This window comes from Pan troglodytes, chromosome 19 (genome assembly GCF_028858775.2).
Source record: "Pan troglodytes isolate AG18354 chromosome 19, NHGRI_mPanTro3-v2.0_pri, whole genome shotgun sequence".
NCBI classification, from domain to species: Eukaryota; Metazoa; Chordata; class Mammalia; order Primates; family Hominidae; genus Pan; species Pan troglodytes.
Genome location: NC_072417.2, coordinates 63,320,242 through 63,345,283, shown reverse-complemented (window position 1 = coordinate 63,345,283; position 25,042 = coordinate 63,320,242). Strand labels below are relative to the sequence as shown.

At 57.2% G+C, this 25,042-nt stretch overlaps 1 protein-coding gene across 1 annotated transcript; it reads left to right on the top strand.

Annotated features, from left to right (window-relative positions):
- The first annotated feature begins 1,554 nt into the window (after positions 1–1,554).
- Positions 1,555–19,125, top strand: COL1A1 (collagen type I alpha 1 chain). The gene is made up of 51 exons (XM_001169409.8): positions 1,555–1,806; positions 3,271–3,465; positions 3,614–3,648; positions 3,751–3,786; positions 3,877–3,978; positions 4,702–4,773; positions 5,001–5,045; positions 5,204–5,257; positions 5,421–5,474; positions 5,973–6,026; positions 6,143–6,196; positions 6,536–6,589; positions 6,678–6,722; positions 6,839–6,892; positions 7,007–7,051; positions 7,230–7,283; positions 7,541–7,639; positions 7,728–7,772; positions 7,876–7,974; positions 8,106–8,159; positions 8,378–8,485; positions 8,580–8,633; positions 8,756–8,854; positions 9,020–9,073; positions 9,162–9,260; positions 10,176–10,229; positions 10,373–10,426; positions 10,530–10,583; positions 10,695–10,748; positions 11,199–11,243; positions 11,337–11,435; positions 11,733–11,840; positions 12,299–12,406; positions 12,627–12,680; positions 12,843–12,896; positions 13,115–13,222; positions 13,310–13,363; positions 13,490–13,543; positions 13,684–13,845; positions 13,947–14,054; positions 14,212–14,319; positions 14,427–14,480; positions 14,585–14,692; positions 15,073–15,126; positions 15,239–15,346; positions 15,684–15,737; positions 16,099–16,206; positions 16,299–16,581; positions 16,714–16,904; positions 17,201–17,443; positions 17,573–19,125. Exons 1-51 carry the CDS (start codon positions 1,704–1,706, stop codon positions 17,717–17,719), a joined length of 4,395 nt encoding a protein of 1,464 aa, XP_001169409.1. The 5' UTR covers positions 1,555–1,703; the 3' UTR covers positions 17,720–19,125.
- Positions 19,126–25,042: the final 5,917 nt, after the last annotated feature.

The following is a 25,042-nucleotide window of genomic DNA, read 5'->3' as shown; positions in this document are numbered from 1 at the left end:
GTTTGGGGGAGGCGGGACTCCCCGCTTCCACGTTTGCAGCTCTGGAGCACCGGGGGTGGGGAGCTGCACAGGAGGGAGAGAAATGAACAGGGCACTGCAAGGAGACCCCCAGGCCTTCTCTCAGCCCTACAGAGTTTCTCAGGACGAGGTAGATTGGGGTTGAGGCAGAGCCTTGTTGGGGGATTGGGACATGGAGGAAGAAAGGACGTGGAGTTCTAGAGGCATCTTCCTTAGATATAGCCTGCTGTCCTTCGGGTCCCCAGACCCTTTCAGAGTGTACAGATGATTCTCTCTGGTTCCTAAGGCAGAGAGCAATGACCGGGATTTTCAGGAAAGAGATGAGGCAGTGGGAAGTAGCCCCTAAAATAAAGTCAATCATCCTCTGCAGCCCATCCCACACCCCCAAAGGAAAGTTTCACCCAGACACCCAAAATATCCCATACATCCCCAACACTGAGTCCAGGTACAACTGGAGAAGGGGCTTTATGCAGCTCCCAGAAAGACACCCCTTTAGCTAAGTGCCCTCCCTCCACCCAGGTTCTCTCTGGTTTGACTGTGCTGGGAAGGAGGGTCTCTAAGCAGCCCCTGGCCACAGCCATGGCAAACAAAACTCTTCTCTAAGTCACCAATGATCACAGGCCTCCCACTAAAAATACTTCCCAACTCTGGGGTGGAAGAGTTTGGGGGATGAATTTTTAGGGGATTGCAAGCCCCAATCCCCACCTCTGTGTCCCTAGAATCCCCCACCCCTACCTTGGCTGCTCCATCACCCAACCACCAAAGCTTTCTTCTGCAGAGGCCACCTAGTCATGTTTCTCACCCTGCACCTCAGCCTCCCCACTCCATCTCTCAATCATGCCTAGGGTTTGGAGGAAGGCATTTGATTCTGTCCTGGAGCACAGCAGAAGAATTGACATCCTCAAAATTAAAACTCCCTTGCCTGCACCCCTCCCTCAGATATCTGATTCTTAATGTCTAGAAAGGAATCTGTAAATTGTTCCCCAAATATTCCTAAGCTCCATCCCCTAGCCACACCAGAAGACACCCCCAAACAGGCACATCTTTTTAATTCCCGGCTTCCCCTGTTTTGGAGAGGTCCTCAGGATGCCTCTTTATGCCCCTCCCTTAGCTCTTGCCAGGATACCAGAGGGTGACTGGGGCACAGCCAGGAGGACCCCCTCCCCAACACCCCCAACCCTTCCACCTTTGGAAGTCTCCCCACCCAGCTCCCCAGTTCCCCAGTTCCACTTCTTCTAGATTGGAGGTCCCAGGAAGAGAGCAGAGGGGCACCCCTACCCACTGGTTAGCCCACGCCATTCTGAGGACCCAGCTGCACCCCTACCACAGCACCTCTGGCCCAGGCTGGGCTGGGGGGCTGGGGAGGCAGAGCTGCGAAGGGGGGAGATGTGGGGTGGACTCCCTTCCCTCGTCCTCCCCCTCTCCATTCCAACTCCCAAATTGGGGGCCGGGCCAGGCAGCTCTGATTGGCTGGGGCACGGGCGGCCGGCTCCCCCTCTCCGAGGGGCAGGGTTCCTCCCTGCTCTCCATCAGGACAGTATAAAAGGGGCCCGGGCCAGTCGTCGGAGCAGACGGGAGTTTCTCCTCGGGGTCGGAGCAGGAGGCACGCGGAGTGTGAGGCCACGCATGAGCGGACGCTAACCCCCTCCCCAGCCGCAAAGAGTCTACATGTCTAGGGTCTAGACATGTTCAGCTTTGTGGACCTCCGGCTCCTGCTCCTCTTAGCGGCCACCGCCCTCCTGACGCACGGCCAAGAGGAAGGCCAAGTCGAGGGCCAAGACGAAGACAGTAAGTCTCAAACTTTTGGGAGTGCAAGGATACTCTATATCGCGACTTGCGCTTGGTCCCGTGGGCCGCGGCTTAAAACGAGACGTGGATGATCCGGAGACTCGGGAATGGAAGGGAGATGATGAGGGCTCTTCCTCGGCGCCCTGAGACAGGAGGGAGCTCACCCTGGGGCGAGGTTGGAGTTGAACGCGCCCCGGGAGCGGGAGGTGAGGGTGGAGCGCGGCGTGAGTTGGTGCAAGAGAGAATCCCGAGCGCGCAACCGGGAAAGTGGGGATCTGGGTGCAGAGTGAGGAAAGCACGTCGAAGATGGGATGGGGGCGCCGAGCGGGGCATTTGAAGCCCAAGATGTAGAAGCAATCAGGAAGGCCGTGGGATGATTCATAAGGAAAGATTGCCCTCTCTGCGGGCTAGACTGTTGCTGGGGCCGTGGGGGTGCTGGGCCGCCGGGGAGGGGGTGCGGAGCGTGGGCGGGTGGAGGATGAGAAACTTTGGCGCGGACTCGGCGGGGCGGGGGTCCTTGCGCCCCCTGCTGACCGATGCTGAGCACTGCGTCTCCCGGTCCAACGCTTACTGGGGCAGGAGCCGGAGCGGGAAGACCCGGGTTATTGCTGGGTGCGGACCCCCACCTCTAGATCTGGAAAGTAAAGCCGGGGATGGGGCAGCCCAAGCCTCTTAAAGAGGTAGTCGGGCCGGTGAGGTCGGCCCCGCCCCGGCCCCATTGCTTAGCGTTGCCCGACACCTAGTGGCCGTCTGGGGAGCCGCTAGCGCGGTGGGAGTGGTTAGCTAACTTCTGGACTATTTGCGGACTTTTTGATTCTTTGGCTAAAAGTGACCTGGAGGCATTGGCTGGCTTTGGGGGACTGGGGATGGCCCCGAGAGCGGGCTTTTAAGATGTCTAGGTGCTGGAGGTTAGGGTGTCTCCTAATTTTGAGGTACATTTCAAGTCTTGGGGGGGCCTCCCTTCCAATCAGCCGCTCCCATTCTCCTAGCCCCGCCCCCGCCACCCCACCTGCCCAGGGAATGGGGGCGGGATGAGGGCTGGACCTCCCTTCTCTCCTCCCTCGCCCTCCTGCTGTCTCTTCCACGCAAGCCACTCCCCACGAGCCTGCCCTCCCGATGGGGCCCCTCCTATTCTCCCCCCGCCCTCCCCCTCTCACCCTGTGGTTTTTATTTCACTTGGCTTCAGCGCCAATGGGCTGAGGTTGGAGTTGGAAGCCACCGCGGACTAAAGCTTTGTTTAAATTCCTGAGAACTGGAAAGAGTTACAGCCTCCCTGGCCAGGCGCCTCGGCGCTGTCACCCGCGCTGATGAGGAGCAGGCGAGCTTTTAAGGATTTGAGGAAAGAGGAACGGGGGGAGGGGCGGGAAGTGAAAAATCCAAGTGTGCCTCTTAGACCCGGGGGAAAGGTGGTTAAGCTGGGGGTTGCAGTCACTACTGACAACGCCCCTCTTCCGCCTGTCCCAGTCCCACCAATCACCTGCGTACAGAACGGCCTCAGGTACCATGACCGAGACGTGTGGAAACCCGAGCCCTGCCGGATCTGCGTCTGCGACAACGGCAAGGTGTTGTGCGATGACGTGATCTGTGACGAGACCAAGAACTGCCCCGGCGCCGAAGTCCCCGAGGGCGAGTGCTGTCCCGTCTGCCCCGACGGCTCAGGTGCGGCTGCGCTCGGGGCCTGGGGCCTGGGGCCTGGGGCTGGGGCTGGGGGTGGCCGGCGCTCGCTGGCCCTCCGTGCTGGAGGCCTCTGCCGACGGGAGCAGCATTAGCAAACCTTGGCTCTAACGCGCGTCTCTTCGTCCGCTAGAGTCACCCACCGACCAAGAAACCACCGGCGTCGAGGTAATCTCCTGCCCTCGAATTTTGCCCCTGCGCGGCCCGTGACTCCTCACAGTCCTCCCTTCTCTAACCTGGCCTCTTGTTTCTTCTCCCCCAATCCCACAGGGACCCAAGGGAGACACTGGCCCCCGAGGCCCAAGGGTAAGCGTTGCACTCTGGGCTGTGGGGGGCTGCAGGTGGGCATGGCTCTCGGCCCCACGCTCACCCTGGCCCCGCCCTCTCCCCCTGCAGGGACCCGCAGGCCCCCCTGGCCGAGATGGCATCCCTGGACAGCCTGGACTTCCCGGACCCCCCGGACCCCCCGGACCCCCCGGACCCCCTGGCCTCGGAGGAGTAAGTGGAGAGGCCTTGTGTGTCCACTCTCCCCTGTTTTGTTTTTGTTTTTTGGCAGATGACATAATTTTATACTTTGAAATAATTTCAAACTTACAGAAAAGTTGCAAGAATCCTACAGGAAACTCTCACATACCCTTCACAGTTTGTGACATGTGCTTTATTAGTCTCTGTTTATGTATATGTATCTTTTTTTTTCTGAACTGTTTGAGCAAGTTGCTAACATCAGGCTCTTTTGCGCCTAAATACTTAGGTGTGTTTTTCCTAAAAACAAGAGCATTCTCTTAACTGACCTACACAATGATTAAATTCACTCTCTAATGTGCAGCCCGTATTCAAAGTTCACCGATGTCCCGATAATGTCCTTTATAGATTCCACCCCCCCACCACCCCAATCTGGGATCCAGTCCAGGATTATGTATTGCGTTTAATCATCATGTCTCTAGTTTCCACAAATGTAGAACGTTCCTCAGACTTTCTTTGTCTTTAGTGGCACTGGGAGTTTTGATGAGTCCAGTTGTTTTGCAGACTGTCCCTCAATTTGGGATTGTCTGATTAGATTAGATGCAGGGATGCATTTTTGGCAGGAATGTCTTAAAAGCAATGTTATTCTTCTCAGCACATCACACCAGGAAGTGCATGATGTCAGTTTCTTCCATCCTCAGTGCCGTCTTCTGCCTTTCAATTCACTGTCCTCACTCTGACTTCTCTTGTTTGTTCTAGAACTTTGCTCCCCAGCTGTCTTATGGCTATGATGAGAAATCAACCGGAGGAATTTCCGTGCCTGGCCCCATGGTGAGCCAGCAGGGGGAGCATGGATGACAGAAGAGAGAATGGGTATCCAGAGGAGGCGGGCATAGGCGGCTGGTATAGACAGCTTGGGAGGTCAAGATCACCTTTGGGACCTCAGAGTCCAGAAAGGATGCAGGACGACTGGGTGGTCCCAACAGGCATGAATGACTACATCCACATGCTTTCCTACAGAGGGATCACCATGACCCCCCTTTCTTCTCCTTCTATAGGGTCCCTCTGGTCCTCGTGGTCTCCCTGGCCCCCCTGGTGCACCTGTGAGTATCCAGGACGTCTTCATATGCCTCCTTGGGCTTTGGTCTTTTGGAGGGAAGACTGGGATGAGGGCAGGAGAGATGCTCAGAGATCTCTTGGTAAGATTGGAGAAGGTTGACAGGGACTTGTCTTCTAACCCATCTTTTTCCTTCTTCTCAAGGGTCCCCAAGGCTTCCAAGGTCCCCCTGGTGAGCCTGGCGAGCCTGGAGCTTCAGTAAGCACTCTCTATACAGATTCATACTCCTTCTACAAACACACAGACTCTCCTATAGAAGAACTCCCAGGCCTGGGGTCTTCCTTACCTCTTCCCTTCAATCCCAGCCTTCCCCTTCTTTTTTTCTTATCCATAGTCTAACCACCTCTTCTATCTTTTCTAGGGTCCCATGGGTCCCCGAGGTCCCCCTGGTCCCCCTGGAAAGAACGGAGATGATGTAAGTATCCCCAGCAAGAAGATACCATCTGACCCCATGGCCTCCATGGGTTGGGTCCTGCAATTTCCACTCCACCACATTTGGGAACGATACTCAGAGGAAGGAGGGCAAGTCCTCTCTGATGCACGCACTGCCCTGGAACAATGATCTTTTCGCTTAGTGAGATGATTCCATGTCCCCAACAAAGTGACTGTTCTCCTCACCCCAGCCACCTTAGAGCAATCCCCAACCCCATCCCTTTGGGGAAATTGGTGTGCAGATGGTGAAATTAAAATGCTGGTGACAGAAGTAGACAGAAATTCCTTTAGAGGCACTCAGATTTCACCAAACGAAGGTTTCACTGTAGATTTAAACTGAGCTCTAGATTCAAAGATAAGATTCTGGGCCCCCAAACCTGACCTGCAACAATCCAAAGAAGACTGAGACCTTCTCCACTTTTCCAGCCCCTAGGCGGTGGTGGGGAGGCAGGGGCATGATGGTCTTTTCTCTCCCTCTCAGGGGGAAGCTGGAAAACCTGGTCGTCCTGGTGAGCGTGGGCCTCCTGGGCCTCAGGTGAGCAGGGGGCTGTGGCTGAACCTGGGCTTCACTGCACTTGGGCTTCATTTAGGAGCTGGGTCCACAGTGATGTGTTCTAATGGCCCTTCCTTGTCTTCTTCATCTCTCTCCAGGGTGCTCGAGGATTGCCCGGAACAGCTGGCCTCCCTGGAATGAAGGGACACAGAGTGAGTCACCTTTGAGTCATTTAAGCTCCCCAAGTCCCTAGCATACCCCCATCCAGTCCCAGCCTCTTCCCCAAAAGATCCTGAGTTGCATCATGGTGGGTGGCAGCTACAGAAGTCCCAAGGGACAGAGAGTGGACATCCAAAAGCACCTCCCTCCATGGGAAAGCAGTCCCGATTAAACGATTGGGTGAGATCTAGAGCCAGTTGGGGTTTAGTCTAGCTCAGAAACAAAGGGATGGCGGTGATGACCTCCCAAGGCTCTTTCTCAGATCTAGGTGGATGTCAAGGCTGTTCCACCCCCTCCACAGGTTCTTACCTTCTACATCTTTCCTGCTTTAGGGTTTCAGTGGTTTGGATGGTGCCAAGGGAGATGCTGGTCCTGCTGGTCCTAAGGTAAGAGGCTGTCTGAACATCATGGTCCTCCACATCCCCAGAGTCCCACCATGAATGAATTTCTCACTCATTATTCTCTGATCTACAGGGTGAACCTGGCAGCCCTGGTGAAAATGGAGCTCCTGGTCAGATGGTGAGTGTGCCCAGTTCCAGAGGGCAGGGATGGGGCAGGAGGCAGGGGCAAGATGGAGGCCTGGGGGAACAAGGCTGTCTCCCATCTCATCTGACTTCTCTTGGTTTGGTTGTCAGGGCCCCCGTGGTCTGCCTGGTGAGAGAGGTCGCCCTGGAGCCCCTGGCCCTGCTGTAAGTACTCCTGGCCCCTTGGGGGATCCCTGACCTCTGGAAGGGGCTCCCCAGGAACTCTAGGGACTGGCCAGTGCTCAGTGGACTTAACGGGGCTTCCCCTCTCTCCTGCAGGGTGCTCGTGGAAATGATGGTGCTACTGGTGCTGCCGGGCCCCCTGTGAGTGTGGCCTGTAGGCCTCAGGGCCTGGGAGTGGGGAGGGATCTCAGTGTCTGCTCTTGGGGCTGACAATGGGGGCAGGTTATGTTGGTCTGAACCCCAGGACTTCCTCTGTCCCAGGGTGTGACTTGCAGCTGCCATCTCTTCCTTCTCGCTAACATCTCCATTTCATTCACAGGGTCCCACCGGCCCCGCTGGTCCTCCTGGCTTCCCTGGTGCTGTTGGTGCTAAGGTGAGACCCCCCACTCTCCTCTAAGCATGACCCTCATGGGCCAAGGGGTTCATGTCTCCCTGTTCCCCAAACCAAAGGGACCCAGAGTGGCAAGAGAGCAGCCCGTTCACTAACACCTTTGTCCTGGGGTCTCCGTCTCTGATCTTAGAGTCCTGATCATTGCTCTCCTGTCCCTGTCTCCCCTTCCTCCTGCCATCCTGAGAGGCAAGGTTGGGTTTCCCAGGGTGGCTTCTGATATGTCCTTTCTTCTGATTCAGGGTGAAGCTGGTCCCCAAGGGCCCCGAGGCTCTGAAGGTCCCCAGGGTGTGCGTGGTGAGCCTGGCCCCCCTGGCCCTGCTGGTGCTGCTGGCCCTGCTGTAAGTGTCCCCGACTCAGTGTCCCCTTTGCCACTTTCTAACCTCAGAGTCCTTGCCTGTTGCTGACACTCCTTTCTCTGTGCCACAGGGAAACCCTGGTGCTGATGGACAGCCTGGTGCTAAAGGTGCCAATGTAAGTATCCTGCCAGGCTTCAGTCCCACTCCTGCTGCCTGCAGCCTGCCTGCCCCTTTCCCTCTGCTCCTAGGCTCACGCCCTGGCTGTCTGCCTCCCACAGGGTGCTCCTGGTATTGCTGGTGCTCCTGGCTTCCCTGGTGCCCGAGGCCCCTCTGGACCCCAGGGCCCCGGCGGCCCTCCTGGTCCCAAGGGTAACAGCGTGAGTACCAAACTCTCCCTTCTGCCCACCCCATGCACTGGCTCCAGTGCGGCTCTCATCTGGGGAGCAGGAAGACGCAGGCCAACTGAGCGCCCCCAACTCTCAGCTCATCCTCTTCTCTCCCCTTGCAGGGTGAACCTGGTGCTCCTGGCAGCAAAGGAGACACTGGTGCTAAGGGAGAGCCTGTAAGTCTCCCTGCCATCCTTCTTGCAGCCCCGCCCACCCTGCCCTAGGAGCCCCCTGAGGGAAATCCAGAAAGGAAGAGGAGCCCCTAGTCTTCTGGGGGAGTCCCTGCCACACCCCCAGGAACCCCTGACACTGGAGGCCCAGCCTCAGCCGGCTCTGAGGCTGGCACAGGATGGCCCCTCACCACAGGCCGCCTCCTCCTCTCGGCCCTCTCCAGGGCCCTGTTGGTGTTCAAGGACCCCCTGGCCCTGCTGGAGAGGAAGGAAAGCGAGGAGCTCGAGGTGAACCCGGACCCACTGGCCTGCCCGGACCCCCTGGTGAGCGTGTAAGTGTCCCTGCCCGCCCCCTCCCGCTCCACCCTCATTGCCTGGCTGGTGCCCGTGTGTCTCGGAGTTCACTGGCCTCCTCTCCTCCTGCAGGGTGGACCTGGTAGCCGTGGTTTCCCTGGCGCAGATGGTGTTGCTGGTCCCAAGGTAACCTCTCCTTGAGGCCGGGGGGCTGACCCTGCCGCTCCCTGGGCATCTTCCTCTTTTGGCCCGTGGCAAAGAGCTACAAACTTGAGACCCTAACTGTTCCTGTGACTTCCCCCAACCAGGGTCCCGCTGGTGAACGTGGTTCTCCTGGCCCTGCTGGCCCCAAAGGATCTCCTGGTGAAGCTGGTCGTCCCGGTGAAGCTGGTCTGCCTGGTGCCAAGGTGAGGCCCCAGGCTTTCAGCCTGGCTTGGCCAGGCCCTGACCATCCCGTGTAGGGTCTGGGATGAGGCGTTCTGGATCAGGCCCAAGGGTCTGCCCTCCGGAGTCCTCCCCCACCTCCATCATGCTTCTCCCCAAATCCCACTCATACCTTTCTGCCTCCCCAGGGTCTGACTGGAAGCCCTGGCAGCCCTGGTCCTGATGGCAAAACTGGCCCCCCTGTAAGTATCACTCCCCCTGAACCCCCTGCCATTGTCCTGTCTGCTTCCCTGCTGTCCTCACTGCTGCTTTCGTGCCTCCCATCCTTAGGGTCCTGCCGGTCAAGATGGTCGCCCCGGACCCCCAGGCCCACCTGGTGCCCGTGGTCAGGCTGGTGTGATGGGATTCCCTGGACCTAAAGGTGCTGCTGTGAGTATTCAGTGAGGATCCATGAAGAGCCAGGGACAAACACACCTGAGACTTGAAGGAGTCCTGGGCTCTGGGCTCAGCTGTGCTGCTGACCTGCCGTGTGGCCACTCACTCTCACTTTCTGGACCTCAGCCTCCCTATCTGTAAAATGAAAGACTTCTCGGCGGGGCACAGTGGCTCATGCCTGTAATCCCAGCACTTTGGGAGGCCAAGGCAGGCAGACCATGAGGTCAGGAGTTTGAGACCAGTCGGGCCAACATAGTGAAACCACGTCTCTACTAAAAATACAAAAGATTAGCTGGGTGTGGTGGTGTGCACCTGTAATCCCAGCTAGTCAGGAGGCTGAGGCAGGAGAATTGCATGAACCCGGGAGGTGGAGGTTGCAGTGAGCTGAGATCACGCCATTGCACTCCAGCCTGGGCAACAGTGCGAGATTCCGTCTCAAAAAAAAAAAAAAGAAGAAGAAAGAAAGAAAGAAAAAATGAAACACTTCTCCAGGCTCCATGACCACTGCTCTGTCCTGGAAATAAGTGTTGTTGGTGGCCCTCCACCCCGACACGTGGGGATAGGACAGGCCTTTGATATGATAGGCACCCCCAGTCTTGGTGGATTCTTTGAGGTCCAAAAGGAGATAGCAGAGAAGATGAAAGCCCTTTGCAGTGCAGGCCACAGCGGGCATCTAACAGGGAAAAGGCAGGGGAGAGGGTGCAGGAGGAGGAGCCTGGAAGGGCATCTTGGGAGGAGTGGGCTCAGAAAGGGCCCAGCAAGAAGCACCTGCAGGGGCATTCCCCGGGGGCCAAACAGTCTTTTGAAAAGAAAGTCCCTTAAAAAGTCCCACTCAGAGTAAATGAGAGGCCCCAGGAGGCCCTGGCTTCTCACTTCAGCCCCCTCAACCCTAACTCCCTTTCTCCACAGGGAGAGCCCGGCAAGGCTGGAGAGCGAGGTGTTCCCGGACCCCCTGGCGCTGTCGTAAGTATCTCCTTTCCATCCCTACCTCCTTCCCATTGCTGCCCCGGCACTTTCTCCTTCCTGCAGGAGGGGTGCTAGAGGCCACAGTCCTCAGCTGCTCGGGGCCTCCTAACCCTGAGTTCCCCTTTGCTCTCTCCCTGCAGGGTCCTGCTGGCAAAGATGGAGAGGCTGGAGCTCAGGGACCCCCTGGCCCTGCTGTGAGTGTCCCTGATGGGGAGATCTGGGGAGCAGAAAAGGGGAGACACCCTCAGCCCCTCGTCTCCTTGGCCTCCCCGTGACTGTAGTGTTCTCTCTGTGCAGGGTCCCGCTGGCGAGAGAGGTGAACAAGGCCCTGCTGGCTCCCCCGGATTCCAGGTGAGGCCTCATGGCTGTCAGGATGCTGGGAGGTAGGGGTAGGAAACACCTCTTTGGTCTCTTCCAGATTCTAAACCTTCCCTCCCTTCTTCCCCCATTTCCCACCTACAGGGTCTCCCTGGTCCTGCTGGTCCTCCAGGTGAAGCAGGCAAACCTGGTGAACAGGTAAGAGGGAGCAGCCGGCCAGAGGGGTGGGAGATGCAGGGAATCCAGAGGGACAGGCCCCTGCTCCTAGCTAATCAGACAGCCATCAACTAGAGGGATTGAGGTTAGACGCCGGAAAGAACTTCTTCCCATGAAGGCAGCAGCACAGAGGGAAGTGGGGGCTGCATGACTGCTAGTCTGGGTGACTTCTTTTAAGAGCTGCTGGAATATGCTGTGACTTTCCCTCAACCCTTCTATTGATAAATCTTGGTCCATAGTTTGGGGAGGGGGGAAGCCTTTGACACATCCCTAGGAGGAAGAGAGGGGCTGTTTGGGATAATCTCAATTCAGTGCTGAGAAGGGGTTCCTCTCTAATCACGGCCAGACCCCAGGAGGAAGGACCGTGCTTTCCAGCAGAGTGGCCCCAGGTAGGTTTTGCTCACTGTCTGTTCCTCTCTCCCTCCCGCTCAGGGTGTTCCTGGAGACCTTGGTGCCCCTGGCCCCTCTGGAGCAAGAGTAAGTAGGCCTCTCTCGCTGCATCCATCAAGGTGCGTTGTACTTGGCCCTATCTCCAGAGCAGCCTTCACATGCCCTGTCCTTCCCTTCTAGGGCGAGAGAGGTTTCCCTGGTGAGCGTGGTGTGCAAGGTCCCCCTGGTCCTGCTGGTCCCCGAGGGGCCAACGGTGCTCCCGGCAACGATGGTGCTAAGGTGAGGGCAGCGTGGAAGGGGCTCTGGCAAGTAGCCCAGGGACCAGGTCTCACCCCTCCTGCAGCAGGGGATGGCGGGCCATGACCAAAGCCATGGAGATAGGGTGTGGGGTGGGGGGAAAAGACCAGGGTAGGGGCCCACACACAGCCTGGAGTCTGGGCTGTGAGTCTTTTCATCTTTTCTCAAGGCTTGTCGTTGGCCTTGGAAACAAGCCTGGGAGATACCAAGCGGGGCTTAGGGCTGTGACCCACTCTTGGGGCCCCAGGCCTCACTCCAGTCTTCTTGGTTGTCACATAGGGTGATGCTGGTGCCCCTGGAGCTCCCGGTAGCCAGGGCGCCCCTGGCCTTCAGGGAATGCCTGGTGAACGTGGTGCAGCTGGTCTTCCAGGGCCTAAGGGTGACAGAGTAAGTTCAACCTTCCCCCTCCCCTGAGCCCTACATGGCTCCCATCTCTGCCTGCTTTGAATCTCTCAGCATCTCTCCTTCTCTCTGGGATCTGTCCCTCTTCTCACTAATCCTCCCCTCTTCCCCTTTCCCCTCTGGCCTTTTTGCTGATGAATCCTCTCCTTGTGGTCCAGGCCCATCTCTCCCCATGAGTTACCATGGTGATGAGAGGTGGGGGCATCTCCTTGGTGGAGGCTCCCTTATTCATCCCGCTACACAAGTCAGGGGCCTCTTAACCTCAGTTCCACCTGAGTCTCCAGGCAGGCACCCTTTTTCCTGAAAGAATCTTTGAGTCCTTGGCCCAGGTGGAGGCAGGGCAGAGCTGCAGAGGGCCTCTCAGGAAACCCAGACACAAGCAGAACACTATAGGTCACCTCCTTGCCCCACACTGGAAATCTCAAGCTTATCCATGTCTTTAGGGTGATGCTGGTCCCAAAGGTGCTGATGGCTCTCCTGGCAAAGATGGCGTCCGTGGTCTGACCGGCCCCATTGGTCCTCCTGGCCCTGCTGGTGCCCCTGGTGACAAGGTGAGGTGGCCGCCTCCCCACCTTCTGCCCTAACACATAGCCTCCTCAGCAGGCCTGGGCACGGTTCCGTGGGGTTGCGTTGGGAGAGCAGGTCCTGCCAAACTGAGCTGTCAACCTGGGAACCTGGAGGGACCAGAAGGAGGGGAGGCTCTCCTGGGGTCATCTACTAGGAGTATTCAGGGGAGGCCCTGACCCTGATCCTCTTGTCCCTTGCTCTCAGGGTGAAAGTGGTCCCAGCGGCCCTGCTGGTCCCACTGGAGCTCGTGGTGCCCCCGTAAGTACAGAAGACCTGTTAAGACCCCATACTTGGCCCTTCCCTCCCTTCACACAGCACCCCTGGCCCTGTCTGTGCCTTCACCCCTTGCCTCTCCCCTCACCGCATCCCCGCCTTCCCTCCTGTCAGCACATCTCTCCAATCTGACTCCTTTTCTTCTAGGGAGACCGTGGTGAGCCTGGTCCCCCCGGCCCTGCTGGCTTCGCTGGCCCCCCTGTGAGTACCAAGACCCCCATCATTTTTCATCACCGACTGGGACCTGGGACCTCGAGGGACGGAATGAGGACAAAGGCGTCAGCCATCCTCAGGGGAGAAGGGTGGAGACGGGATTGTTTCCCACCCAAGCATCTTCCTGCCTCCATTACTGCTCCTCCCCCAGCCAGTGGAAACTCCTGCCTCCTTCCCTCCATTCACCGCCCTGCTTCCTCCCCCAGGGTGCTGACGGCCAACCTGGTGCTAAAGGCGAACCTGGTGATGCTGGTGCTAAAGGCGATGCTGGTCCCCCTGGCCCTGCCGGACCCGCTGGACCCCCTGGCCCCATTGTGAGTGGCTTGCCCTCTGTGCCCACGAGGCTGGTGGGCTGGGACCCAGGACGGGTCCAGGCTTGATGCCTCTGTGCTCTCCTACAGGGTAATGTTGGTGCTCCTGGAGCCAAAGGTGCTCGCGGCAGCGCTGGTCCCCCTGTGAGTATCACCCGCCTCTCTGCTGAGCCTCTCCCCTCTCCCCAGGCAGCGGTGGCAGGTGAGGGCAGCTGGGTCGGATGAGTTGGCTGTTCTCCCTCTGACTGTTCCTATGTTCTCTCCTTCCAGGGTGCTACTGGTTTCCCTGGTGCTGCTGGCCGAGTCGGTCCCCCTGGCCCCTCTGTAAGTCTCTGCAGCAGAGTCCACTGCTCTAGGTTGGGGGTGCTGGGTGGGGGCTGCCAGAAGGATGGTGGGACTGACTGAGGACCCAATGATGCACCAGAGCCCCCTGGAGTCTGACAGCCCCTCCTATCCCCATCCAGGGAAATGCTGGACCCCCTGGCCCTCCTGGTCCTGCTGGCAAAGAAGGTGGCAAAGGTCCCCGTGGTGAGACTGGCCCTGCTGGACGTCCTGGTGAAGTTGGTCCCCCTGGTCCCCCTGGCCCTGCTGGCGAGAAAGGATCCCCTGGTGCTGATGGTCCTGCTGTAAGTGCCAGCTCAGATCTCTGCAGCTCCGGAGGTGTCCAGAGCTGGGGAGGGGTCCCTGTGCTGCTGTCTGGCACCTCACCCCTGTTTGCCTCCCAAAGGGTGCTCCTGGTACTCCCGGGCCTCAAGGTATTGCTGGACAGCGTGGTGTGGTCGGCCTGCCTGGTCAGAGAGGAGAAAGAGGCTTCCCTGGTCTTCCTGGCCCCTCTGTAAGTGCCCCCCTCACCCTGGGGGGCCCTGAGAAAAACCATCACAGGACTTGGAGTGGGGCGGAGCCAAGGAGAACAGATTTGGTAGAGATGACCCCAGCGGACTCAAGGGTCCTCCCAGACCCTATCTCTGGCCTGACTCTTTCTTCTCCCTTAGGGTGAACCTGGCAAACAAGGTCCCTCAGGAGCAAGTGGTGAACGTGGTCCCCCTGGTCCCATGGGCCCCCCTGGATTGGCTGGACCCCCTGGTGAATCTGGACGTGAGGTGAGCAGTCCCCAGCCCCCATGCCAGTACCCTCAGCGTGGCCATTGTGGCCTTGCCTAAGCCCTCTTCCCCGGCTGACTCTCACTTCTCTCTCTCTCTCTCTGCAGGGAGCTCCTGGTGCCGAAGGTTCCCCTGGACGAGACGGTTCTCCTGGCGCCAAGGTAAGATGGCAACACTCCATGACCACAGCCTTGTCTGCTGCTTCCCTGCCCCATCCTGGCCCTTCACCCGGGGCTGACCCATATTCCCGTGCTCTCCCCGCCAGGGTGACCGTGGTGAGACCGGCCCCGCTGGACCCCCTGGTGCTCCTGGTGCTCCTGGTGCCCCTGGCCCCGTTGGCCCTGCTGGCAAGAGTGGTGATCGTGGTGAGACTGTAAGTAGCTGGGCTCCAGTTCCCTGTACCTGGTCAGGCCAGGGACTCTCCAGGCCTCCTTGGAGGCCTGGGGATGGGTGTCGGACTTCACCCAGGCAGGGGGAGGAAAGGAGATCCTGCAAGATGTCAGGGCCTTCATCCAAAAAACTGAGTTAAAGCTCAGCCCCAAGTCCCCTCTCCCAGACAGGACCGCCTCTCCCATGAATTGGCCCCAGCTCCCGTGAAGATTGCAGTGGGGAGGTTTCCCTGGGAGTTGGGAGAGATGGCCACAGTGGGAAGCAGCTGAGGAGAGAGAGATCCAGCAGAGGGGAGGCCTCATCCTGCAGCCCCAGCCTCAGCCTTCCCTGGCCAAGAGCTCATGCTTTCCTTGCTCTCCCCAGGGTCCTGCTGGTCCCGCCGGTCCTGTCGGCCCTGTTGGCGCCCGTGGCCCCGCCGTAAGTACCCTGCTGTGTCCCCCATGCCTTCAGAACTCTACAGATGCAGACAGTGCCCCACTCGATGCCAATGGAACTTCTGCCTGACAGTTTGTCCCTTTCTCTCTTCTAGGGACCCCAAGGCCCCCGTGGTGACAAGGGTGAGACAGGCGAACAGGGCGACAGAGGCATAAAGGGTCACCGTGGCTTCTCTGGCCTCCAGGGTCCCCCTGGCCCTCCTGTGAGTATGCTCAGCCCCTCCCCAGTCCCCATGCTGTGCTGTGTGATAGGAGGGAGAGCTTTGCCTCAGTTTCCCCCTCTGGATAGTCATTCTTTCCCCTCCCTAGTGGGGACTGGGGTCTGAAGATTTGTGGGCATGTCCAAGTAGCTTCTGAGAGGGTGAGGGGTACACAGAGAGGGATTATGGGAGAGGTCTCTGCCTATGGACACCCTCGGGCTAGATTTCCAGAATAATGAAGGGGCATGGGTTGCCCACACTGCCCTTGTCTCTCCAGCCAGGCCCTCAGGCTACATTTGACCCTCACTGGGCCTGAATTGCCTTTTTATCTGTGCTTCAGGGCTCTCCTGGTGAACAAGGTCCCTCTGGAGCCTCTGGTCCTGCTGGTCCCCGAGTAAGTCATGCCTTCTCTCTCCTCTTCCTGAGCCCCAAGCCCAGGCTCACCTCGGGGACCCTTGCCAGGGACCCAGGCACCCTTTGCCTCTCTGGAGAAGGGTTCAGGGACAGGGAGTGGGCAAAGAAAGGAAGAATCCTGAACAAACAATCTGATCTAGCTTTGGCCTCTCTGCTCCCCAATCCGTCCTCCCCTGGCTCAGTGGCTGGGAGGAGCTATGGCATGTCCTATGGAAAGAGGCTGAGGCTGGCTCTATGAGCCGTGGGGCCAGAGCCAGCAGGGAGGGTGGTGGGCCTCTCCTCCAGAGCTGGGGTTGTTCGGGCTTCTGGCAGCCTTTCTCAAACCATTTCCCCCACTCCAGGGTCCCCCTGGCTCTGCTGGTGCTCCTGGCAAAGATGGACTCAACGGTCTCCCTGGCCCCATTGGGCCCCCTGGTCCTCGCGGTCGCACTGGTGATGCTGGTCCTGTTGTATGTAGCCCCTCATCCCCTCTGCTCATGGCCCTCCAGCCCCCAAAGCACTTGGATGCCGGTAATCCCCACTCTCCTCCCTCTCTGTGCAGGGTCCCCCCGGCCCTCCTGGACCTCCTGGTCCCCCTGGTCCTCCCAGCGCTGGTTTCGACTTCAGCTTCCTGCCCCAGCCACCTCAAGAGAAGGCTCACGATGGTGGCCGCTACTACCGGGCTGATGATGCCAATGTGGTTCGTGACCGTGACCTCGAGGTGGACACCACCCTCAAGAGCCTGAGCCAGCAGATCGAGAACATCCGGAGCCCCGAGGGCAGCCGCAAGAACCCCGCCCGCACCTGCCGCGACCTCAAGATGTGCCACTCTGACTGGAAGAGCGGTGAGGGCCTGCCCTAGCCTCTCCCTCCCTCCTACTCCTGCCATGCCAGGGTCCCCATGCCCATATGTGCCCCTACCATATGGTGCTGGCTGCTCCCTTTCCCTGACTCCATCTTGCCCTGCCCTACCACAGGAGAGTACTGGATTGACCCCAACCAAGGCTGCAACCTGGATGCCATCAAAGTCTTCTGCAACATGGAGACTGGTGAGACCTGCGTGTACCCCACTCAGCCCAGTGTGGCCCAGAAGAACTGGTACATCAGCAAGAACCCCAAGGACAAGAGGCATGTCTGGTTCGGCGAGAGCATGACCGATGGATTCCAGGTGCGTGAGCTGGACCTCAGAGCCAGTGTTAGGAGATGGGCTAGCCCAGTGCTCAGAAGGGACATGAAGTCCTGGAGTAGGTCTCTGCTAAGGGTGATGGACAGAGCTGGGCCGGGAGGCAGGGGTCTCAGGTCCCTGATAGTGGTTCAGACACAGGCTGCCGATGGGCAGGTGGTGCCTCCTCTCGATATAACGGTGCATTGGGCAGCTCTCTGAGGACCCTGGACAGGGAGGCCAGGCAGGACTAGAGGTTCCCGCATAGCGGCTCACTCTTCCCTCTCTCCCCTCCCCTGCAGTTCGAGTATGGCGGCCAGGGCTCCGACCCTGCCGATGTGGCCATCCAGCTGACCTTCCTGCGCCTGATGTCCACCGAGGCCTCCCAGAACATCACCTACCACTGCAAGAACAGCGTGGCCTACATGGACCAGCAGACTGGCAACCTCAAGAAGGCCCTGCTCCTCCAGGGCTCCAACGAGATCGAGATCCGCGCCGAGGGCAACAGCCGCTTCACCTACAGCGTCACTGTCGATGGCTGCACGGTGAGTGCCCAGAATCCCCAGGCAGGGCCCCACCTCTCCGGCCTTGGGCTTTTTGGCCAGGCCATAGTGCCCTCTCTCCATCACTCCCACGTGGTAATGCCCCCTCCCGTTGTCTCCGCCCCACCCCAGAGTCACACCGGAGCCTGGGGCAAGACAGTGATTGAATACAAAACCACCAAGACCTCCCGCCTGCCCATCATCGATGTGGCCCCCTTGGACGTTGGTGCCCCAGACCAGGAATTCGGCTTCGACGTTGGCCCTGTCTGCTTCCTGTAAACTCCCTCCATCCCAACCTGGCTCCCTCCCACCCAACCAACTTTCCCCCCAACCCGGAAACAGACAAGCAACCCAAACTGAACCCCCCCAAAAGCCAAAAAATGGGAGACAATTTCACATGGACTTTGGAAAATATTTTTTTCCTTTGCATTCATCTCTCAAACTTAGTTTTTATCTTTGACCAACCGAACATGACCAAAAACCAAAAGTGCATTCAACCTTACCAAAAAAAAAAAAAAAAAAAAGAATAAATAAATAACTTTTTAAAAAAGGAAGCTTGGTCCACTTGCTTGAAGACCCATGCGGGGGTAAGTCCCTTTCTGCCCGTTGGGCTTATGAAACCCCAATGCTGCCCTTTCTGCTCCTTTCTCCACACCCCCCTTGGGGCCTCCCCTCCACTCCTTCCCAAATCTGTCTCCCCAGAAGACACAGGAAACAATGTATTGTCTGCCCAGCAATCAAAGGCAATGCTCAAACACCCAAGTGGCCCCCACCCTCAGCCCGCTCCTGCCCGCCCAGCACCCCCAGGCCCTGGGGGACCTGGGGTTCTCAGACTGCCAAAGAAGCCTTGCCATCTGGCGCTCCCATGGCTCTTGCAACATCTCCCCTTCGTTTTTGAGGGGGTCATGCCGGGGGAGCCACCAGCCCCTCACTGGGTTTGGAGGAGAGTCAGGAAGGGCCACGACAAAGCAGAAACATCGGATTTGAGGAACGCGTGTCAATCCCTTGTGCCGCAGGGCTGGGCGGGAGAGACTGTTCTGTTCCTTGTGTAACTGTGTTGCTGAAAGACTACCTCGTTCTTGTCTTGATGTGTCACCGGGGCAACTGCCTGGGGGCGGGGATGGGGGCAGGGTGGAAGCGGCTCCCCATTTTATACCAAAGGTGCTACATCTATGTGATGGGTGGGGTGGGGAGGGAATCACTGGTGCTATAGAAATTGAGATGCTCCCCCAGGCCAGCAAATGTTCCTTTTTGTTCAAAGTCTATTTTTATTCCTTGATATTTTTCTTTTTTTTTTTTTTTTTTTGTGGATGGGGACTTGTGAATTTTTCTAAAGGTGCTATTTAACATGGGAGAGAGCGTGTGCGGCTCCAGCCCAGCCCGCTGCTCACTTTCCACCCTCTCTCCACCTGCCTCTGGCTTCTCAGGCCTCTGCTCTCCGACCTCTCTCCTCTGAAACCCTCCTCCACAGCTGCAGCCCATCCTCCCGGCTCTCTCCTAGTCTGTCCTGCGTCCTCTGTTCCCGGGTTTCAGAGACAACTTCCCAAAGCACAAAGCAGTTTTTCCCCCTAGGGGTGGGAGGAAGCAAAAGACTCTGTACCTATTTTGTATGTGTATAATAATTTGAGATGTTTTTAATTATTTTGATTGCTGGAATAAAGCATGTGGAAATGACCCAAACATAATCCGCAGTGGCCTCCTAATTTCCTTTTTTGGAGTTGGGGGAGGGGGAGACATGGGGAAGGGGCTTTGGGGTGGTGGGCTTGCCTTCCATTCCTGCCCTTTCCCTCCCCACTATTCTCTTCTAGATCCCTCCATAACCCCACTCCCCTTTCTCTCACCCTTCTTATACTGCAAACCTTTCTACTTCCTCTTTCATTTTCTATTCTTGCAATTTCCTTGCACCTTTTCCAAATCCTCTTCTCCCCTGCAATACCATACAGGCAATCCACGTGCACAACACACACACACACACTCTTCGCATCTGGGGTTGTCCAAACCTCATACCCACTCCCCTTCAAGCCCATCCACTCTCCACCCCCTGGATGCCCTGCACTTGGTGGCGGTGGGATGCTCATGGATACTGGGAGGGTGAGGGGAGTGGAACCCGTGAGGAGGACCTGGGGGCCTCTCCTTGAACTGACATGAAGGGTCATCTGGCCTCTGCTCCCTTCTCACCCACGCTGACCTCCTGCCGAAGGAGCAACGCAACAGGAGAGGGGTCTGCTGAGCCTGGCGAGGGTCTGGGAGGGACCGGGAGGAAGGCGTGCTCCCTGCTCGCTGTCCTGGCCCTGGGGGAGTGAGGGAGACAGACACCTGGGAGAGCTGTGGGGAAGGCACTCGCGCCGTGCTCTTGGGAAGGAAGGAGACCTGGCCCTGCTCACCACGGACTGGGTGCCTCGACCTCCTGAATCCCCAGAACACAACCCCCCTGGGCTGGGGTGGTCTGGGGAACCATCGTGCCCCCGCCTCCCGCCTACTCCTTTTTAAGGTTTTTCTTTCTTTCTTTCTTTTTTTTCTTAAATTCTTGCTTCCTCTTCCCCCCTCTTCTCCGTCCCTTCTCTTTCCCTTCACCTTCTGCCTGCTCCTTCCCAGAGGCCCTGAGAAGGCGAGGCCCGGAGGGAAGGTGACTGTTCGGCTCCCCCATCTCAGGTAAGGGGGACAGCGAGTGTGGTCAGCGGGGGACAGAGAATCCAGGGCGTCAGAAGTCCAGAGAGAACCAGGCACCCGGAGCCAGGGAGACAGCGAGACGACAGCTGGTCACCTCTCTCACCTCGTCTCAGGTCTAAACCCAAAAAGAACAAAAAGGCCGCACTCCTCCCTAAGGTCTCCAGAGAGATGGACAAGTCTGTAGATACCATCCATCAGCAATACTAATATCGTGGTGTCATTAAGTATTCATGGCCGTTCATTATGGCCTTCAATAATTCATCATTAGCACTTCTACCACACTTAGGACAGTGTAGAAAGGGAATCAGTGTACAGAGGATAAGAATGATGGCATATAAATGAAGGCTTATTCATATGCAAATTACCCAAAGTTGTGTGATGCCTATCCATCTCTCTTTCTCTCTTTTTTTTGAGACAGAGTCTCACTCTGTCACCCAGGCTGGAGTGCGGTGGCGCAGTCTCAGCTCACTGCAACCTCCGCCTCCCAGGTTCAAGCGATTCTCGTGCCTCAGCCTCCCAAGTAACTGGGATGACAGCCATGCACTACCACGCCCAGCTAATTTTTATATTTTTAGTAGAGTCAGGGTTTTACCATGTTAGCCAGGCTGGTCTCGAACTCCTGGCCTCAAGTGATCCACCTGCCTCAGCCTCTCAAAGTGCTGGGATTGCGGACATGAGCCACAGCACCAGGCTCCATCTCTTGATCAATGTGTTGATTGCTTGGTGATGCCTGCCATGCTGCCCAGGAAACCGTGTCCACTTGGACCTCTGGGACTTTAGGACCCTGGCAGTCCAGGCCACATCCCCATCTGCCCTCGTGGGGGACCCAGGGACATCCTGAGCCTGGCATCCAAGGCTCTACCTGGGCACTACCCACCTGCCCAGGCTCACTGTCCCCTCCCCTGCCCACATCTGTCACACCAACCAAAAAGGGTGGCCAACAGTTCTCACAAATGCACTGCATTTCCCCACTTCCAGGCCTTCTAGATGTCCTTTCTCTCTGCATGCTCAACACCCTACTGTCCGGGCCATGCTCAAATGTCTCATTCTCTTCCCATTCCCTTGCCCAACCCAGCCTGAGCTCAGCCCCTCTGAGTTTCCAAAACTCTCCAGATCCACATAGCTCCCCTCGGTCCTTCATCCTAGGATTGTGGATGTGGTCATGTTTCCATCCTGTTATTCCCTCCAGACTAGAGGCCAGGTGTTGCAATGCAGGGCTAGGCAGAGTCTGTGCTTAGGTACTGGGGAGACTAAAGAGAGAGAGACTGAGCTAGAGAGGCCACCGATTAGGTGAGAGCATGGCGCTGTGTGCTTGGTGCACAGGAGTGAGCGAGTGTGAGAGGAAGAGCAAGTGGAAGGCCCATGGGGGAGCAGACAGCAACGGAGGGCGCAGGGCAGGGCTTTCTGCAGCAACAGACATGTCCTAGAGCTGCACCGCCCAGTGCGGTAGCCGCTAACCACATGCAGCTGTTGAGCATGTGAGATGCAGTTAGTGTGACTGAGGAATGCAGTTTCCACTTTTACTGAATTGCAATTAGTTTTACTAACTATATGTGGGATAAGGGTTACCATATGGGGCAGCAGAGCTGTAGGCAAAGGAGTGAATATGCCTCTTGTCACCTCTGTACAAATCTACATGTGGGTATGTGGGTGTGTGTGCACACGCGTGGGCATGTATGTGGACACATGCACTGTGGGTCAGGGCTGCAGCGGGGGCAGCCTTGTGTGGCAGTGCCTCATGGGCAGCTCTCAGCCTGCATCACGTGGTGTGGGGCCGGTGTGTGGTTTCAGTGTGTACAGAACAGGAGAGGAGGGGGACAAAGGGGCCATTGTGCCACATTCCCAACTCAAACCCTCCTTTCCGCTGACATCACAGCCGCCCTAAATACAGCCACCCAGACCCGCTCCCCGAGACCCTCACTATCTCCTGCAGGGTGTCACAGAGCCTGCCGCTCTGTCAGACTCACCTTTGTCTTCTCTGTGAGAAGGACCAGGCTCCTGATTTTTGGCTGATTTTTCAGTCAAGCCCAGATGGAAAATTTTAGAAAGGGAGGAGGCTTCATTTGGATTTTTAATTTCTGCTGCAATCTCAGAATCCTGGGTCCCTTTTGGGACCTAAGCCCCATCTCCTGGCAGGATTTTCTATCACCGGAATACGGTAGATTTTTCCCTCCTTTTTTTTTTTTTTTTTTTCCCAGCACCTTAACTCTCAGCTTCCCAGACTTTCTCCAATGACAGAGCTGGGTGGGTGGAGGAGGAGAGGGGTTGCAAGAAAGCTTGCCGGCTGGGGTGAGGAGACTGTGTGTGGAGCAGGCGTGAGCGTGGGCCGCGTGGGAGAGAATGCGAGGCTGCCGTCAAGCCCAGCGTCCACACGAGGAGGCCTGCGATGGCGTCTGAGGGAGCAAGGTGAGTGCCACCAAGGGGTCTCTGTCTCCTGGGGGTGCCTGGTGATGAGAATGTGTCTCACTGTCTGTGCCCACCTACCTGTGCACAAATAAATGTATCTGTGTTCACAGGGGCCTATACACATGTACGTGTGTGGGTTGGGGTGGGCGGGCATCTGTGCATGATGAGGGCAGCTTCCCCACACGTTTGGCAGTGAAAGCAACCCTGTGTGAACTGTGAGAACGCATGGACTGTGGCATTTGGGACATATGTGTACAGGGGCATGACAGAGGGCATAGGAGGGTCTGTCTGTGTGATATGGATGAATGGGGCGGGGGAGCAGAGAGGAGTGTGGGAAAAATTAGTGGGGGCTCGGTGTGGGAGGAGACCACTCTCCTGAAGTCCCCCAGCCAGTGGGAGCCCTGGTGCTGGGAAGGCTGAGTCTCCCTGTCCCCTTCCCCTATGTGTGCTCCAGAGGGTATCAAGTCAGGCCGTGGGCATGTCCATAGTCAGGGAGGCAAGATCCTGGAAGCAGGAGGGCTCTTGTCCAGGAGGGTGGCAGGCCCTCCCCATGCAGAGATTTCAACCCTTTGCAGAGGATGTGCAAGGCAAGGCCAGGAGGGAGGTGAGTTTGGCACATGCTAATGCTGGAGAAAGTGGGATTTTCTCTGCAAAAGACAGTGGGAGGAACTGGGAAGGGGGTACTGAATGAGAAGGGACAGAGAACCATGATGGGGACTAAAACATTTTAGAGAGGGAGGCCACATACATGTGCAAGTTCTGGATGAATTCACTGCTGTGGGGCAAACTCTGCCCGCATGCCAGGGCTTCGCTGCTGAGTTCACGGAGGCCTAGGAGAGCAGGTGTTCTGTAGAAAGCAGGGAAAGGGGCTGAGTTCTGGGTGTGAGTTAATCTGGGATGGAGATACAGGAAGAGCCATGAAACCAGCACAGCCCAATAAAGATACAACCCAAGGCGCGGATGTAATTTTTCATGATCTAGCAGCCATTTAAAAAAAGATAAAAAGGGCTGGGGGCGGTGGCTCACGCCTGTAATCCCAGCACTTTGGGAGGCCGAGGCGGGCGTATTGCCTGAGGTCAGGAGTTTGTGACCAGTCTGGCCAACATGGTGAAATCCTGTCTCTACTAAAAATACAAAAAAAAAATTAGCTGGGCCTGGTGGTGTGCGCCTGTAGTCCCAGCTACTCGGGAGGCTGAGGCAGGGAAATTGCTTGAACCAGGGAGGTGGAGGTTGCAGTGAGCCAGGATAGCGCCACTGCACTCCAGCCTGGGCAATGGAGCAAGACTCCATCTGAAAAAAAAAAAAAAGATAAAAAGGCTGGTGCTGTAGTGCATGTCCTAGCTACTCGGGAGGCTGATGCAGGAGGATCCCTTGAGGCCAGGAGTTTGAGACCAGCCTGGGCAACACAGCGAGACCCTATCTCTACAAAAAAAATTGTAAAAATTAGCCAGATATGGTGGTGAGTGCCTGTAATCCTAGCTACTTGGTGGCTGAGGCAGGAAGATCACTTGAGTTTGAGGTAACAGTAAGCTATGATCATGCCACTGCACTCCAGCCTGGGCAACATAATGAGACCTCATCTCAAAAGAATAAATAAGTATCTACAGGTAAAACTAATTTTAGCAATGTCTTTTATTTAACCTAATGTATCCCCAAATCCGATCGTTTCACCATTACACTGAGGTACATCTCAGTTTGGACTAGCCACATCTTAAGTGCTCACTAGCCACATGGCCTGAGGCTGCTGTACTCGATGGTGCAGCTCTAGGCAGCAGTTCCGTACCAAAGATCATACAAATTTAGGCTTCCACTCCCAATTCACAGGGAGAGATTGAACTTTTTACAAGGTGCAGGTGGAAATGGAGTTCATTTAGCCTGAATCTTAGGGGCCAGGGAGACCCCAGGGACCTCTGGCCTTGGGGGATTGTGTGTGCTTGCATGCAATAATGTGTCCATCCTTGGGAGCTGCCAGAGTGTCCAGTTCCCACAAATTCTCACAACAGCCCCAAGGCGGTTATGATGATCATCTTATAAGTAAACTAACCCTCAGCTGGCTGAGCCAGCTGTTGTGTGGCAGGATCATGATTCCAGTCCTGCTCCGGGGCAGCGTGCAGCAGGGGGCTGAGGCCGGCCCTAGGTGGCGCCTTGAGTCACCAGGTCTGGCTGATAGAGAGGTGGTGAGGGAATGTCTGAGCGTCAGGCCACGTGTGGGTGCTGTGTTTAGAAGGAAGGTGGAGGCCACCCACTGGGTAACAGGGGCAATGCCATCATGGGACTGGAGGAGGCAGGGGTGGAGCAGAGTGTGCAGCTGGGCCAAGTCTCCCGGTGGAGGTGGCGGTGGGGGCGGCTGCCCTTCTTTGTCCTGGGCTGTGGGGGGTGGAGCTTGACTGCTGGCTGGAATCTTGCACGCCAGGGAGGAGCTGTTGCCCAGTGGGGAGGCGCTAAGTATGTCTGTGCCCTCCCGGCATGCTGCCGGGGGCCTCTGGACGTGTGTGCCCAGGCAGGGCTCAGCGTCTTCTGCAGGCA